The sequence below is a fragment of the Delphinus delphis genome, chromosome 16 (genome assembly GCF_949987515.2).
Source record: "Delphinus delphis chromosome 16, mDelDel1.2, whole genome shotgun sequence".
Taxonomy (NCBI): domain Eukaryota; kingdom Metazoa; phylum Chordata; class Mammalia; order Artiodactyla; family Delphinidae; genus Delphinus; species Delphinus delphis.
In genome coordinates, this window is record NC_082698.1 from 81,929,593 (window position 1) to 81,946,344 (window position 16,752).

The window sequence follows — 16,752 nt, forward strand, 5'->3', positions numbered from 1 at the left end:
AGAATAGAGAAAGTGTATGTGCCGTCATAGAAAGAAAAAGAACCACCGTTCACTGCACCACCCAGAGAACTGGCTTTAACAGAGACTTCTCACAAGGTTAGGCAGAAACCAAAAAATGGTTATTAGCTGCTTGTGTCAACAATTTTAAGTGGAGGTGATTGAGTTCTAAGGTTCAAAGTAAAACTTTAAAGGGGAAAAAGGTTAGGCTGGATAGAAAATGTCAAGATTCAGATTGTTGTTTCTGGTAAGGACTCAACAAAAGGAATCTTTAATGACTTGAACTGCAGGATAAGGGATCCCAAGAATGTAGTCATTTTTAGTAAAGTACTATCCTGAACAAACTGCACTTTATGACGAAAACAAAAGGAAAGAAGATATAGTAAGGACTATACACCTATATTCCACTCACAGTGTTTGAGTTCTGGAAGGACCTGTATAATGAAGGAAGAATTCAAATGTGAAATCATGCCAATCACATGTCAAATTTTCACTATAACTTTCCCAAAAAAGTGTTTTCCCCCAATATCTGTTAATCACAAAGAAACAGAAGCTGTGAATGTACAGTTCAGAAAATAAAAACGGAGAAACTAATGACATTATTATGACCAGGATGTTTGGTAAACAGTGAATTATGAATTTGGGATCTTCAGGAAAAGGCTTTTTAAACAACCCTCTGGACTTCAGAAAATCTCTTCAGGTAGTAGATCTGTCCCAGTGTCATAGCAACTAGAACAAGAACTTCAAAGAGGGACCAAAGGACCACTCTGCTCTCTGTGTTGTCATTGATCGCTCTGTGTATTCTCTCCCAAACTTCCATGTATTCCTGTTCACGCTTTACAGCCATCGTCGCCACTGTGAGCTCATTAATCATTTCGTCTGCCTTGTTCTGTTGAGTTTCTGTTTCCATGTCCTGTCCTTTTGGAGCCTCCCCACTACCACTGTGAATATCACTTTGTCTTGGGGGTCACAGTGGACATCCTATTGCTAAAACAAAACTTACTATGTTCCATCCATGTAAGCAGCAAATGTGTATTTCCCCACTGGACTCCCGGTCTCCTTTATAAATTCCTGTATTATCAGGCCCTGTAATCTCCACGTCGATGTCCAGGAAGCTGCCCTTGGCCACCTCCAAGATGAGGCCCATCTCGGTGCCCGAGGTGACCCGCTGGAAGAAGCACTCCTTGGCATGCCCGCCAATGCTGACGACGCAGCCCGAGGCCGTGGCCAGGAGGGCGGCCAGCAGTTCAGCGAGCGTCCTCATGGTGGCGCTGGGCCCGAAGCCAGGACCCAGGACCGGGACTGCGGCCTCCAGAATATTCCGACTGTAATAAGATTTACTCATCTGTGAAAAAAACTTACCAAGTTTTGCTTGTAATTTTTATGAGTGACATTCAGCAACCTTGTATTTTTTTTATTAAGCTCCCTACGTCTGTCCTTTGCCATTCTTTTCTTAGATGATCTTGGTCTTATGATTTTGTAGTTTATAGTATATTTAGGAAATTAATTTTTCATGTGTACTAAGTGTTACAGATATTTTTCCCCTCGTTTGTCATTTATTCATTTATCTATTTATTTTTGGAGTACAGTATATGTTAATCTGTTATGAAGCCAGACTTATCTGTGTTTTTTCTGTGTGATTCCTATGTTTTCGGTCAGACTTTGAAAGGCCTTACTCGCTTTTGGATTCCCAAAACATTCATGCTTTTCTTCTAGCAATTTGGTATATTGTAGTATTTGAAATTTTGCTCCGTCTGTAATTTGTTTTAAAGAATGATGTAAGAATCCCATTTTCCCACAACTATCAATAATTAGCAAATTGCTGCAGTAATTTTGAATCATCCTTCTTTTTCCCCCCCTTACTTGAAGTGCCATTTTTTTTTTTTGGCAGTACGCGGGCCTCTCACTGCCGCGGCCTTTCCCGTTGCAGAGCACAGGCTCCGGACGCGCAGGCCCAGCGGCCACGGCCCACGGGCCCAACCGCTCCGCGGGGCACAAACCCGCGTCCCCTGCACTGGCAGGCAGACTCAACCACTGCGCCACCAGGGAAGCCCTGAAATGCCATTTTAATAATTTATTATAGTTGTACTAGATGTGCATCTGGGTACATTTTTGGCTCTATGTTCTGTTTCACTTATATTTTGATTTCTGTGCCATTATCAACCTGTTTTAATTGTAGATTTATAATTTAATAACTGGTAGGACCGGTCTCATTCTTCTGCTGTTTCAGTATTTTCCTAAGTATTCTTACATGTTTGTTATTCAAATTGCATTTTGAATAACTTAATGACACTCCTTACCATCCTCCAAAAGAGTTGGCATTTTGATTGAAATCATATCGAATGTAGATTAATTTAAGGAAATTTGACACCTTTATAATTTTGAATCTTCCTATTTATTTATGCACGTGTACTTTCATATTTCAGCAGCATTTTCACATTTTCTTCAGGTAGATCTTGCACGTTTCTTGGTGAGCTTATTCCTTGGTACTTCATCTGTAATGCTTTTGTGAATGAAATCTTGAAGAGTTTTCCAGTATATAATCACATCACCCAAATAAGGATAATTTTGCCTCTCAAATTTTTATACATCTTATGGAGTTCTCTTCATATCCTATATTAAGTTGAACATCCAAAACTATGTTAAATCATAGTTTTTGCTTGATATTAATATCAAGGAATTAGAAATTATACCAGCTATGTATCTACTAGAAGTGTTTTTCCTGTTTTTTTTCCCTCAGAGCCTGATGTTGGCTTTTGATCATTATGTTAAGGAAGTGATCATCTCTTCCAGTTAACTAAGAGTTGTGGTTTTAATTTTTTTAGGTCAGGAATGCATGTTGAATTATCAAATGAATCTCAGCATCTATTTTTGCCCTAATTTGTGAGAAATGTCTTCATCTTCCAACCTTCTACTGAGTTTTTCATTTCCCGTTTTCATGTTTATTTTCCCTGAGCTCTCTTTTTGTCTGACTGTCCCGTTTACAGAGTATCTTTTATCGCGTGGAGGCTATTAAGAATATGTGGTTTCCTTGTTGTCACTATGAAGGTGGCCCTCGGGCAAACCCCAGGGGCTGGGTTCTCCATGCTGGCTCTCCCCACCCTACCCCGCCTGCCGCCCTCGGCCCCTACCCAGCATCGATTTCTGGACTCAACAGTAGATGGAGTCCCTCAGGACAAACCGCTCCCAACTCCCCCGGCCCCAAGACCTTCTTTCTTTCTGAAGAACTTCAGGGCCAGGTGCAGGAGGCGAGAGGCAGTGGGCAGGAAGCAGGCATCTCTCCCCCCTGCTCCTTTCCTGGGGCCCTGCTTCTTCCTGAAAATCCCATTTTCTGCCTTGGGTTTAAATCAGTGAAAACAAAAGCCAAAAAGCCTAAGAGGGAGACATTTTGTGGGTGATGTTTTTGCCTTCCACCCCGCTGCTAACTTCCCCCAAGACAAGGAAAATGAAGCTTGATTATTTGAGCGGTGAAAAAGGAAAAGAAAAACACATAAGGAGAAAAACTAAAACATTGAGAAATATTCATCCACATGTGTATATAGCACATATATATACTGGGTCTCACCAGGATGGTGATTTTAAATAAAGAACGAGAGAGAGAGAGAGAGAGAGAGAGAGAGAAGAGAGAGAGGAGAGAGAAAGAGAGAGAGGAGAGAGAGAGAGAGAGAGAGGAGAGAGAGAGAGGAGGGGGGAGGGAGGGAGAGAGAGAAAGGAGAGAGAGAGGAGAGAGAAAGAGAGGAGAGAGAGAGAGAGGAGAGAGAGAGAGAGAGGGAGAGAGAGAAAGAGAGAGAGAGAGGAGAGAGAGAGAGGGGGAGAGAGAGAGGAGAGAGAGAGAGAGAGAGAAGAGAGAGAGAGAGAGAGGAGAGAGAGAGAGAGGGGAGAGAGAGAGAGAGAAGAGAGAGAGAGGAGAGAGAGAGGAGAGAGAAAGAGAGAGAGGAGAGAGAGAGAGAGAGGAGAGAGAGAGAGAGAGGGAGAGAGAGGAGAGAGAGAGGAGAGAGAAAGAGAGAGAGGAGAGAGAGAGAGAGAGGAGAGAGAGAGAGAGAGGGAGAGAGAGAAAGAGAGAGAGAGAGGAGAGAGAGAGGGGGAGAGAGAGAGGAGAGAGAGAGAGAGAGAAGAGAGAGAGAGAGAGAGGAGAGAGAGAGAGAGGGGAGAGAGAGAGAGGAGGGGGGAGGGAGGGAGAGGGAGGGAGAGAGAGAGAGAGGAGAGAGAGAGAGAGAGAGGGGAGAGAGAGAGAGAGGAGAGAGAGAGAGAGAGGAGAGAGAGGGATGGAGCAATGCACCACCCCATAATGCTGTTGGGCTGAACAGCTGGGCTGAGACCTGCTCTAAGTCAGGGATGCGAGTGCCTATGGCCATAATGACCACTCCAGAAGCACCCAATCTCATTTACTCTGAGAAGCCAAGGAGGGCTTGTCCCAGTCAGGAGTAGCAGTAATAACAGGTTACACTTGCTGCCAAGGACTCTTTGAAACATTTCACTGACACACGTTTCTCACAACTCAAGAGGTATTAGCATCATCCCCATTTTATGCATAAGGAAACCGAGGCTCTGAGAGTCTAAGCAAATCACACATAACACAGGGCTACTGTACGGCAGAGTTGGATTTCATAGCCAGTTGGGCTTTGGACCCTGCATTCTTAGCTGCTACATTATACTGTTTGGATGGGAGACTGTCCTGGAAAACCAGATGCTAAGGGTCTTTCTTTTTACTTGCTTCGAAGCAGGGGCAGCTCCAGAATCTATAGGTCGGGCGGGGGTGTGGAGGCGAAGGCCTTAGGGACAGCGGTGTGGCTTGTAACTGCGGTGTGTGCAGGAGCTCCTGTGCGGCAGGGCGCAGGATGCGCGCTTTGAAGCTCTGACAGCATATGAAGCGTGCTGTTCTTTGACTGAGACTTTAGGTTGACTTGGGTGACTTGGGAGGGTCTGAGGAGACTGAGAGGGGAAGGGTGCCCCCGCCACCTCCCACAGCTGTCTCCCTCTGCTGCAAGGCCTCATCTGCTTTGGGCTGCACCCCGTTTTCCTACCTCTCCTGTCTGCTTGCTTGTGTGGTTCTGATGCCAGAGCTGGCCAGGAGACAAGTCTATAGCCACGTGCACCCCAAACTCCAAGGTCTTTGTCCCCAAACCTGAAACGCATTACAAACAGGTCTCAAAGTAGATAAAAGTCACCTTAGTCTTCAACACATATATTCATGGCATGAGAAGAGAACAAGTAACCAAACCGGGTGTACAGGGATTCTTTGTAAGGCATGCCTACGCAGCTAGGATTGGCCAGGACCCCGCCTCCCCACTGCTCTGGTCTCCCTGGAGGGCAGCAGCTCGGTGCCGTTCGGCTGGCGTGCCATACAGCCCTCAGCCAGGAACAGCCCAACTGACTCAGCTCTTACATGGCCTCAACACACGCCAGCCTTCTCTGGCTCCCGAAACAAGCAGAGCCACACGGAGGGCCCCTCTGCCCCCCACACGGACTACAGCAATGGCTCTCCAATCTGAATGTGCAGCAGAAACAGTTTGGCCTCTGGGAACAAACGCACATTCCAGGAATTTGCATACAGATAGTCCTACAACCACATGTCGAGAAACTTTTCAGCATTTCCCATGGCACTTATATTCCTGTTCAAATGTTTTACAAGAGTCTCTAAGCCACTACAGATGTTGAGCCCTGCTGCTACGGACTCAATGGTGGCCCCCAAATTCAGATATTGAAGCCCTAATCCCCAGTGTGACAGTACCTGGAGATGAGCCTTTGGGAAGAAATTAGGGCTAGAGGGGGTAAATGGGGGTGTGGCCCTCATCTGACAGGGTTAGTGCCCTTCTAAGAATAGAGAGCAGAGAAGACTGTTCTGTCTCCAGGTGCACAAAGAGGTAATGTGAACACACAGCAAGGCGGTGGCCTCCTACAAGCCCAGAACAGAGGCTTCATAATGAAACCTACCTTGCTGGCACCTTGGTCTTGGACTTCCAGCCTCCAGAACGGTGAGAAAACAGATTTCTGCTGTGTAAGCCGCCCACTCTGTAGTATTTCATATGGCAGCCCAAGCAGACGAATACACCTGCCTTTCTTTTTAATTTCACTTCCCATGACTCTTGTTTCAGCCACATTTCAGGTCCTTTGGAACCAATCCCAAGACCTTTCGATCACTCTTCTTTCTGCACACCCACCCCGATACCTCCTGTCACCTCAACCCCACACTTCGAGGACTGGCTCCTCTCACCCTAATTCTCAGCTTAAATGTCACTTCCAGTGGTGGCTAGCTGTCAAGGTTTTTGCTGTTCACCCACCTTATTTCAAGCTTTTCTTCCCTTGAATTGTTAAGCCTATTTATGATACTTCTCCTAACTTCTCTTTGTTCCATGTACTTTCTCTAATTCAGTTGTATTGATTAAGGCCCTTGGGTGACAAAATTTACTGTAAGCTAGCTACCACATTACAGATCTCTGTCAAACGTGCACTTGTTTGCGGCAACTTTAATTAAAGAAAGCCAGGAGAAGTCTCAGATATGCCCTTTCTAGTAGTTTTCTTTTGATAGCCAGAGCCTTTAGACTCGATGCTGCACTTTAATTCAGAAGTCAACGTAACAGTTTAATACATGTAATAAGTTAAAAAGTATTAGTGAAATAGGAGCTGGGTTTTGTTTTTCCAAACATGTTTCCGAAAGCCTGTTTTATTTTAAAACACACACGGAGTTGGACACAAATGCCTTTTTAACCAACGTGGAGATTTCATGGATTGCTTAAATTGGTCACTCTTCCTCTCTACTGAGCCCGCCGTTCTTGACGCCTTACGAAGGACGAGAAGATGGGTCTCTTCCTTTGCTTCCCTCTTTGTTGTAATACGCGTCCTTGGATGACAGTAATTATATGACCAATTTTTCCGTAACCGTTTGGCAATCATTAAAGCTTTGCAGTTGCCAGTTTTCCTACTGGTGTCTTACCACCTAAGGGAGAAAGACAGAGACGGCTCATGAAATGATATTGAGTTTGCCCTTCCTTGTACAACTGTTTAGGCACTGGCAAAAGAGAAACACATGACATTTGTGCAGAGTTTTACAGACTGACAAAGCACCAATGGAGACAGCAGTGCCCTTCGCTGGAGAAGCAGTGGTGTCGCAGAGGCGATGGGCATGGCCAGCCCCACAGCCATGTTTCCCGAACTTCATGTCTAGCGTGGTCTAGTACGTTCACACTCACGTATCTGCCTTCTGAGAGGAAGAACTCAATCCCGTTGTCCTCACGACGAGGGCTTCGGGGTTTGTTTTAGTTTATGCCCCTCTCACCAAATTCAAAATCGAGTTTCAAGGTCACGTATTCTGAAAGTTCAGACATACTATAAATAGAAGACTGGGGGGAAATTCCCTGGAGGTCCAGTGGTTAGGACTCTGCGCTTTCACTGCCGAGGGCCCAGGTTCATTCCCTGGTCAAGGAGCTAAGATCTTGCAAGTCGCAGCGCGGCCAAAAAAAAGAAAAAAGACTGGGATTTCAACCTACGTATTTTCTTCAACAAGAAATTAGCATTTTCACCTTCCCTCTCTCTGTCAACCATACCTTTGCCCTCTATACTTTTTTCTTCAATGACTCTCCTTTGACCATACGCCTGCCCTGGTTTTCCCCTAATCCCAGCAGACATCTATCTATAGCTCTTCTATACAGGTTTGACAAGTGTACTGAGTTACGATTAGGTACAAAAATACTACTTGTAAGAATATCCACTCAGTGAGCTAGTGCTTTTTCAATATAATCAGCAATTATGTTTTTCAAAAGCTAACACCCTCCCCTTCTAAAGTCACCCCATCATTCCTATGAGAAGTGTTCTCTACCTCCTCTGACCTTGAAAATCTGTTTATATCAAAAGTCTTGACTCTTACTGTATACCATAAACAAATGGCCTCGCCTTTTGGGACTGGACTATTTCTTTATAAGCTGATAGGATCTGCAGAAGAGTCTGGATTGGATTATTCTCCTAAGGATGTGCTATCAGCCCCCAATTTCAAGTTCAGAGTCTATATATGATGTGGACATTGATCCCGATCCTCACGGGAAAGAAGAGATCTGAGGGTGGAGAGGGAGCAAGTGAATCCAAGGACCAAAACGAGAGGAATTTTCTTGATGCTCACTAGGACTAGGTGGAAAGGTCTAGATCGTGGACCCTGATGAGTTATGTCAGGAGCTGATCATTTTTATGTTGTATAAGACCGCCTATTTTATGCCTGCTGTGTCTTCTCTGCTAGTTTTCTCCTTAGTTTCCTTGAGAAAATTCTAGATGACAGAAATAGTTCTCTGCGTATACTAAAACTCTACTGCTGTTCATTTTGATAAAGCATTTAGTGCCATCCTTCCTTGTTTTACTGTATGTTGATAAGTGCAACGTGCAAACCATCATGTTTTTATTAAGCAGCACTTACCAAGCATTTCTTCTAACTTTGTTGTGGCAGGTTCATTCACAGTAAATATATAATCATTATTTCTAGGAGAAAAAGTAACAAGCTTTCTTACTGCATAAACCAGGATGAAAAGACAACGTTCATCATTTATATAGTAAGACTACTTTTAAACAGTCTTCCTCAGGGCTCGTTTGAAATAGTTGAAAGTTGTGTGTATATATATGTAAGAATACACACACACACACACACACACACACACACACACCATGCCCCGCCCCCCAATTTTTCTTATAATTAACCTATAAATTTCCATATTAGGTCGAAGCTAAAATGCTGGCCTAAAGCACTTTCTTTCTTTGCTTCAATGTGGTTTTTATTCACACCCACAATAAAATTCGCATGGTAACTCAGAGTGACTTAGCTAATCAGGACACGGATAAGTGAAGCATGATGTGATGTTTCCTAGATCCTGCATTCCCACATCTCTCTCTCGACTTGGTGCCCAACTGTTCTGAGCTGTCGCTGCCCCTGAGCTCACCCTGGGCACCGTGCACAGTTACTTACACCTTCTTCTTCTCCACCACACCGAGCCTCACAAAAGCTGCTAAGGCATTCTTTTGTACATCGGAGGATAATACATCGTAACACTCTGAGGCACCTAAAAGAGAGGGAAAGGGAGAGTTAGTGGCTTCCTTTCTGTGCTCAACTAACAGAAGTTACCACCCACAGAGGTGTGACTCACCTTGATGGAGAAGCTGACCTGTGAATTTTCTAACGTTCACCAAGTACTGTTTCTCAGTGAAGTGGCCTTCTTCTTCGTTCAAGAGGTATTTGCAAATTATCTGATTTTTAAGAGGGAGGAGAGGAACAGAAAGTGAAACAGAGCAGCCAAATACCGGAGAAGAGTAAATAATTTACACCTGCCGCTCTTGACAGAACGATACTTTATATTAGAGTAGAATTAAGACCTCCCCCTGATCCCCACCAAAAAAAGTTCTACCTTTCACCTGGGGAAGACACTTGCTCTTCAGACCAGAAACAAGTACAGGGTAGGAAAGTCTTAGTTATATTTGCTATGGGAGGATGAAGGAGAACTTGTGAAAGATTTACACACCTGGTAAGATTCCACAAAAGGTTTAAAGAGTCCTATTAAAAACTCTAGCACAGTATTTCCTTTTTCTGTAACTAGGATGTCCCTTGTCGTCACCTGTGTGGCCTCACTTTTACAAAGCAGGTAACAGCCTTCTTCAAAGTCCTGCAAGGGGAGGGGAGAAGACAGAATGCACCCTCTAATTTATAACTTAGGTCAACGATCCACTGCTGGGCTCAGCATGTGCAGCCCTGTGCCCTCAGAACAAGGGAAATACCAGCCAATTCTGCAAGCCTTCCCGGACTGCTGTGGCTGTCAGACAGGAGGAGAGCAGCAGTGTTCCAACACTCACAATGCTGAACCTCAAATACAGCAAACACCGAAAACCTGATGAGCCTCAGAAATCATCACCTGGGCCACAGATTCTCCTTCGCTTTGCACTGACGAGCATACTCCTTGCTCTTGAATAGAAGTGCATGTAGCAAGTCCAAAAAGTACTGAGAGTCATGTTATGCTGAGAACGGCTGCCCTCATTTCCTACTGAATAAAACCTGTGGCCCTCAGCCTAACGGACAGACACTTAACCCACTTGTCAATGCTGGCACTGCCCCCAGCCCAGCAAGCCAGAAGTCCAGCTCTGGGAGCCCGATCCTTCACTTGCTGTCTACACCACCAGGCAGGACCACTGTTCTCTAATGGCAAAGCGAAAGGGCCTACTCACCCTAACAAGCGGTGCTGGGAAAGTGTGCGGGTTGCTAAATTTGCTAACGAAATAGAGTTGGTCTATTTACAGTGGCTGCGCCGATGCTTCAAAGAGTTGGTTCCTCTCACCAAATAATCCCTAAATTACTGATTAAGCCTGACCAAGAATTAAAACAGAGTTTGCTGAACTGTGAGTGTCCATGTTTCTCTTTTGTTCTGCTGCACGTAGCCTTGAAGGCAGGGAAGACACCCCCGTGAATCCAAGCCTAACGTTTCCAGAACTCACTCCGCAAACACACCTGCTCTTTGGCAGGAAGGATTTACCTTTAGCGCATTTCCTGGAAGAAAGATGAACTCATCTGAAAAAACATTGCATAGGAAGCGAAAGCAACTGTAGACATCCTCTGGAAATAAATTCATTACATAAAATTACAACTCTGCTCTTTAAACATTCAGGGAGTACCAAGAAGTCCATGATACTCCAAAATGCAGTATTTTAAAGGCATATTATTCATATACCAGGGACAAGAATTAAGGCCCCCAAAGGAAGCTATAACCAATCCAAATTTTACGTACAGAGAAACTACAGGCTAGCATAGTTTCAATGGCTGAGACTGAATTACAACCAGGTCTCTAACCAGTCAGTCTGGTAACGAGCGAGAGGCCACATTCCGCAGAAGCCAGGGCACTTCATTTCCCCTGTACGTGGTTCCCTAGCAGAGAAGGAAAGGAATGGCTTCCTTCATTCCCTTCCACACTCATATCTGCTGATGTCTCTACTGTACCTTTAGCGCTAGGACACACTGGCACACAATCATAGAGACTACTGTCTTATCCCTCGGGCGTGTAGGTCTGCCCTGACCGTCGGCTACAGACCAGCTTTCTGACGTGAATTTTCTCATTAGAAAAATATACATCCATATGGACACAAACGGTTGCCTCCAATTTCAGGGTGTTCACACTGAAACACTCTAGAAGACCACGTATGTGCCCCGCAGTTGTGGACAAATCCCAACGTAAGAAGCCTCAGACAGAACTAAGATCAAGCTTTGAGTTTTCTGTGTCCTGAACTAAGCTGTCTGACGTCTCTGGGACCCAGTTTCCTCATTCACAAAATGAGGGCATGAACGCCGGACCTCTGAGGTTCCTTCCAAGGCTAAAGGTCTGTGGCTGAGCTCAGTGTTTCTCTACTCTGGCTTTTCCTTATAATTATCTACAGAGCTTTGAAAAGCCAAAAACAAAAACATCGATTTCTGGCCCACACCCCCGCCAGTTGCATCAGAAACCTTTGGGGATGGGACTCAGCCTCCAAAAATTCTGAGGTGCAGCCCGGGGAGAAAACCCCTGGCCTTGACTACAGGTTTCTGTGAAAAAAAGTTCTACTCATTATTACACTCCTCGGTGCGACCAGAATGCCACCGTGTGCTGAGCACTCACACGCCGCTGGACCGTTTACCCGCCCTGTCTGCTTCTGTCAGATGCGGGAAGTGACGTCAGAAAAAGAGCATCAGACCAGCAAGTGGGGAGCTGTGCTCTAGTCCCAGATCCTTAAGGGATCAGGAATCTCTGGCCTCACTTTCCTTATTTATAAAAGGAGAGGTTGAGATGAGATGATTTCTTAGGTCCCTTGCAATTCCCAAATTCTATGGCCAGGTATGTAGGGGAAAAAAAACCTAATGAGCTCTGAGAAGAGGTCCCATCCCTTGCTGGTGTGTGGGCTGCAGGCATGTGGCAGAGCATCATAACAGAAGGCCTCAAACGTTGCTCTCCATATGGAACTCAACGGCCAGGTCTCTTCCAAAACTCAAGACCACCTTCCCGAAGGTTACCTTTCCTGAGCCCAGGCGTCATCTGCAATGCCACAGCTACTAAGGAAGGACGGACAAAAACGTTGAGCAGCTGGTTCCTGTAAGCCGAGCACACGAGCAGAGTGACGTGCTGGAAGACAAGCCCATCGACCACTTCTGGGCCTCCAGAGTCCACTTTCAGAGTCACCCGGTCTTTGACGAGGCTGGCGATGTTGGAATGCAGAAGAAGGCTGGACTGGACCACTTCTTCAGCAAGTTCATTATCTACACGCACACACAGACAAGTCATTCAGGCAAATGGCACAGAAATGGGAAGGTTACTGCTGCGAGTCTTAGGCTCAGTACGAATCAACGCCACTGACCCGACACGTTTATTTTCAAGTGCCAGGTACGGGTTTTAGGCTCCAGCAATTGGGCTAATGATACCATATGTGAAGGATATTTTAAAAGCACTCTTTCATAAATCAGCTCTCTCTGAGGACATGTAACATGCTTTCTTATCTACCCCCAAGCTGTCAGCCATTCTGAAATGCACATCACTTCCCACTCTGAAAACCAACACTTCCTCAGGAACCAAGGTTTGTAATTGCAAGGTACAGGACAAGAAAATCACATATATGGGAATTTAAGAACACTAAGACAGGAAGACATGCTTCACACACACATACACACACCTCGCTTAGACCAATTCCGAGACGGCAAGGATATCGCTTTACAACTTTGCAGGTAAACCCGAGGGCAGCCCAGAGAGGCACTCTTCTAGCTTCAGGTCTCTCTGAGCACAGAGGGACGCTGAGGAGATTTTTCTGGTTTTCCTACATCAAAGATAACTGAAGAGGCAGGCTCATAACAGTTCCCGGTAAGTCATCACCTGACACTACACTGGCCTAGAGATAGCCAAGGAGTTAGAATGACAAGTCTAATAAAGAGACGGTGATATTTAACAACACTCTTGATAAGGGAAATACCTTTATTGCTCACCCGAGCCAAAGAGCTGGCTGACAGGTGTGCCAGGCAGGGGCGCTGCTCGTGTGTCACGGAAGGGACAAGGGAGAGCTGCGGTTCTCCTTTCGGACTCATCACATCCGCTCTGGGCTAACCTGCCTTGTCTCAGCTGGCTGACAGGTGTGCCAGGCAGGGGCGCTGCTCGTGTGTCACGGAAGGGACAAGGGGGAGCTGCGGTTCTCCTTTCGGACTCGTCACATCCGCTCTGGGCTAACCTGCCTTGTCTCAGCTGGCTGACAGGTGTGCCAGGCAGGGGCGCTGCTCGTGTGTCACGGAAGGGACAAGGGAGAGCTGCGGTTCTCCTTTCGGACTCATCACATCCGCTCTGGGCTAACCTGCCTTGTCTCAGCTGGCTGACAGGTGTGCCAGGCAGGGGCGCTGCTCGTGTGTCACGGAAGGGACAAGGGGGAACTGCGGTTCTCCTTTCGGACTCATCACATCCGCTCTGGGCTAACCTGCCTTGTCTCAGCTTGCTCGAGGTAAGGGTGCAGCACATGACATCATACATATAATACAAGATGATTTATGTGACAGGTACATATAATGACATGTATATCATAAAAAGGCCTAGACAGAATGCTTAAGAATATATGGGATAATCTGGGTAAAAAAGCAAAAAGGAACCAAATATACATACCATGTTCTAGATTAGGAATAGTGTTTGATAACTACATGACTTCTGGTACTTGGATACCAAGCGGCTCTCACTTTGTAACAACTGGAGTTGTCGTGGCAGCTGCACAGGTACTTTTCGCCGTGAACTGGCCACATATTTATCCCCTCTTGAAAAACCAACACCTTAGAAAGACAGGTGCCTCTGCTTTCACACGTTTCTGGGCCGAACATTCGTCTTTCACGACTTTCTGCCTTGTATTGCAGTCCACATGTCCTTTGCTTCCCATCAGACCGTTAACAATACTGGGATTTGGACTCATCTTTACTTCCCTCCCGGTGACCAACACTCAACTGGCCGGCACTCCTGTTGGCAATTCCTCCCAGCCTCTCTCAGCCACACTGCCCTCTGCCGCTGCCTGGCTCGGCTTCCTGAGTTCTTATCTACGCACGGCAACCTGCTCAATTGTCTCCCTGCCACCGGTTTCTCCCCACTGTGGTCCATCTTTAAAACTGACATCAGGGGGCTTCCCTGGGGGTCCAGTGGGTAAAACTCCATGCTCCCAATGCAGGGGCCCTGGGTCCGATTCCCGGTCGGGGAACCAGATCCCGCATGCCACGGGGCAACTAAGCCCGTGCACCACAACTACCGAGCACAGGAGCTGCAACTAAGACCCTGCATGCCGCAACTAAGACTCAGTGCAGCCAAAATAAAAGAACAAAAACATACCACCCTATAAAAAACAAAAAACCTGACACCGGGCTGCTTGCTAAAGGCCAATCCCTCACACTTCGCTGCCTAAAACCCACGTCTGCGTCCTGTGACCTACAGACTCCAGTCTAGATCCCCAGGCAGCAGGCCTCTATGATCCAGCCTCTGTCCACATCTCCGCCTCCATCACTCCCTTCCCAGAGCCAATGTTCTAATGTTACCAACCGCCAGCAGCTCAAGGGATGCCCGGGGCTGTCACACCCGCCATCGCGTGTTTCCTGATCCTTACATTAACAACGCTCCTCTCCATCTGTCTTCCTGAAGAGCTCCTACCGTCCCACCAAGATGGGCTCAAGTAGCTTCTATGAAATCTTCCCTGCGCGTGGGCCCTTTCCTACGCAGCAGTCTCAGTAAGCCCCAGCAATCTGTCTGTAGTTCTTTGTCTTTATGTCATTGAGCCCTCTCTACTAGTTTACACATTACTACCCACCCTGTCTTCTACACACCAGCAGAACCTCCAGAACAAGGGTTGCATCTAGTTCATCTTTGTACCCCTGGGAGTTCCCAGCACCCACTAGGTACTCAGTATGGGTTTAATGAGTGGACAGTAAATACCTGACTATAAATAATTATCCGGTCTTAAGAAGACTGCATTTCCAATTGCAGTCTCTACAATTTTAAAGCAGAGATTGAAAACAACTTAAGCTAACTATTGTCATATACATCCCAAACTCCCGGCATAGTCTTCATAACTCCAGTGAGGTTTCTACAAAGTTGTTACTATCAGAGAATTGTATACAGTTCTCTAAGACCAGCCCTTTAATCCTTACAATCCAGTGAGGCAAATGGGTTGCAAATATAATGTGGTAGAAAGAGATGGGTGTAGGGGCTTCCCTGGTGGCACAGTGGTTGAGAATCCACCTGCCAATGCAGGGGACACAGGTTTGAGCCCTGGTCTGGGAAGATCCCACATGCCGCGGAGTGACTAAGCCCGTGCGCCACAACTACTGAGCCTGCACTCTAAACCCCACGAGTTTAGAGCCCGTGCTCCACAACAAGAGAAGCCACCAGAATGAGAAGCCCACACACAACGAAGGGTAGCCTCCGCTCGCCGCAACTAGAGAAAGCCCGCGTGCAGCAACGAAGACCCAACGCAGCCAAAAATAAATAAAATAAATAAATAAAAATTTAAAAAAAAATTTAAAAGAAGAAAAAGAAAGAGGTGGGTGTAGAGGGAAGAATATGTGGAGCACAGAGAGTCATTATTTATTCTCCACTCTGCTAGGAAGCAAGGGAGGGTGTTCTGGTCCTCTGTCTACTCAGAGCCTCCTTAGGGAGAAATGACATGTAAACAATTCTTCTCAAATAATTGATATGCTACGTTCAATGTCCTAGAGCGATAAAAACAGATTAGGCTTGCTTTCTCTGAGCAATGCTTTGCTTAAAGTCCTATATGGGTTTTTTTTTTCACGTCTAGGCTACAACTTTTCCAAATTAAGAAATAAAAAAAGCAAGCATTATCACCACATATGTCCCACATACATACCAGGCCAAGTGAGAAAGCCCCCGAAGGCCTGGGCTAAGCCTTTCAGCCATAAAGTCTTTTCCAATAGGGCATCAAAGTCCATGGATGGCCGGTTCTGAAGCAGAACAGCAACTATTAGTGGCCACGGGCTCAGAACCAGGTTTTGAATTTGCAGGAGTTGCATTTTGTAGGCAACTTCAGTGACAAAGGCATGCATGTCCTCCGACTGTTTCTGAGGAATATATCTAAAAGGAAGAATACAGAACAACCAATTACAGTTCTGCTACTTAGACAATGTGAGTGGAGAAGGGAATGGGAGAAGACAGACCCTTTAGAAGGTTTCTCATACTTTCTGCCAACTGAACTCTCTCAGGTCACGCTGCAAAAATATACTTTCACTTTACTAGAGTGGGATCTGTCCATTCGTCTCTGGGCTATGCTCTTGAGAGGTGATTAAAAATACTCAAGGCAAGAGGGTTGGTTTTATTACCCCTGGTTCCAGGCCAAAGCAAACAGACAAAAAACACTTGCTGCTGCTTTGTCAGTGGGCTACATCACTTCTTCTGTGAAAACCGACGCCTCCTCCCGCGGACTGAACTGCTCTGTCTCCTGAGAATCCACAGGGCTTTGAACACGGCTCTTGTAGAACACGCCTAACAGGTGACGATATGATATGCCTGGCAACTGCTCATGCCTGTACCGACAGGCTGTACCGCTGGCCTGACTGCTACACCGCCCTTCTGAGAAGCTTCAGGGCACCTGCTAGGCACCGTCTCGGTCCTTGCCTGACAGAGTCCTCATGCGTGAATCACCCAGCGTTGAGTCAGATGACATCCAGAACCTACCCAGAGCTGGCTGGAGCAAGGATATACGCATAGGACCTAACAGCAGGCACATAAGGTGGCTTAGCGTGAAAGCTGT

At 46.1% G+C, this 16,752-nt stretch overlaps 1 protein-coding gene and 1 pseudogene across 1 annotated transcript in view; both read right to left on the minus strand.

Annotated features, from left to right (window-relative positions):
- Positions 1–661: 661 nt before the first annotated feature.
- LOC132439495 (transmembrane emp24 domain-containing protein 2 pseudogene) lies at positions 662–1,261 on the minus strand (annotated as a pseudogene).
- A 5,365-nt stretch (positions 1,262–6,626) lies between these two features.
- Positions 6,627–16,752, minus strand: part of GNPAT (glyceronephosphate O-acyltransferase) — a 31,140-nt gene continuing 21,014 nt past the window's right edge. The window contains exons 9-16 of the mRNA XM_060035071.1: positions 15,853–16,076; positions 11,999–12,241; positions 10,494–10,573; positions 9,492–9,632; positions 9,120–9,219; positions 8,942–9,035; positions 8,399–8,460; positions 6,627–6,934 (exon numbers count right to left, since the gene is read on the minus strand). Coding sequence (XP_059891054.1) covers positions 6,891–6,934; positions 8,399–8,460; positions 8,942–9,035; positions 9,120–9,219; positions 9,492–9,632; positions 10,494–10,573; positions 11,999–12,241; positions 15,853–16,076 — 988 coding nt within the window. The 3' untranslated portion in view covers positions 6,627–6,890. The remainder of the gene's footprint in view (positions 6,935–8,398; positions 8,461–8,941; positions 9,036–9,119; positions 9,220–9,491; positions 9,633–10,493; positions 10,574–11,998; positions 12,242–15,852; positions 16,077–16,752) is intronic.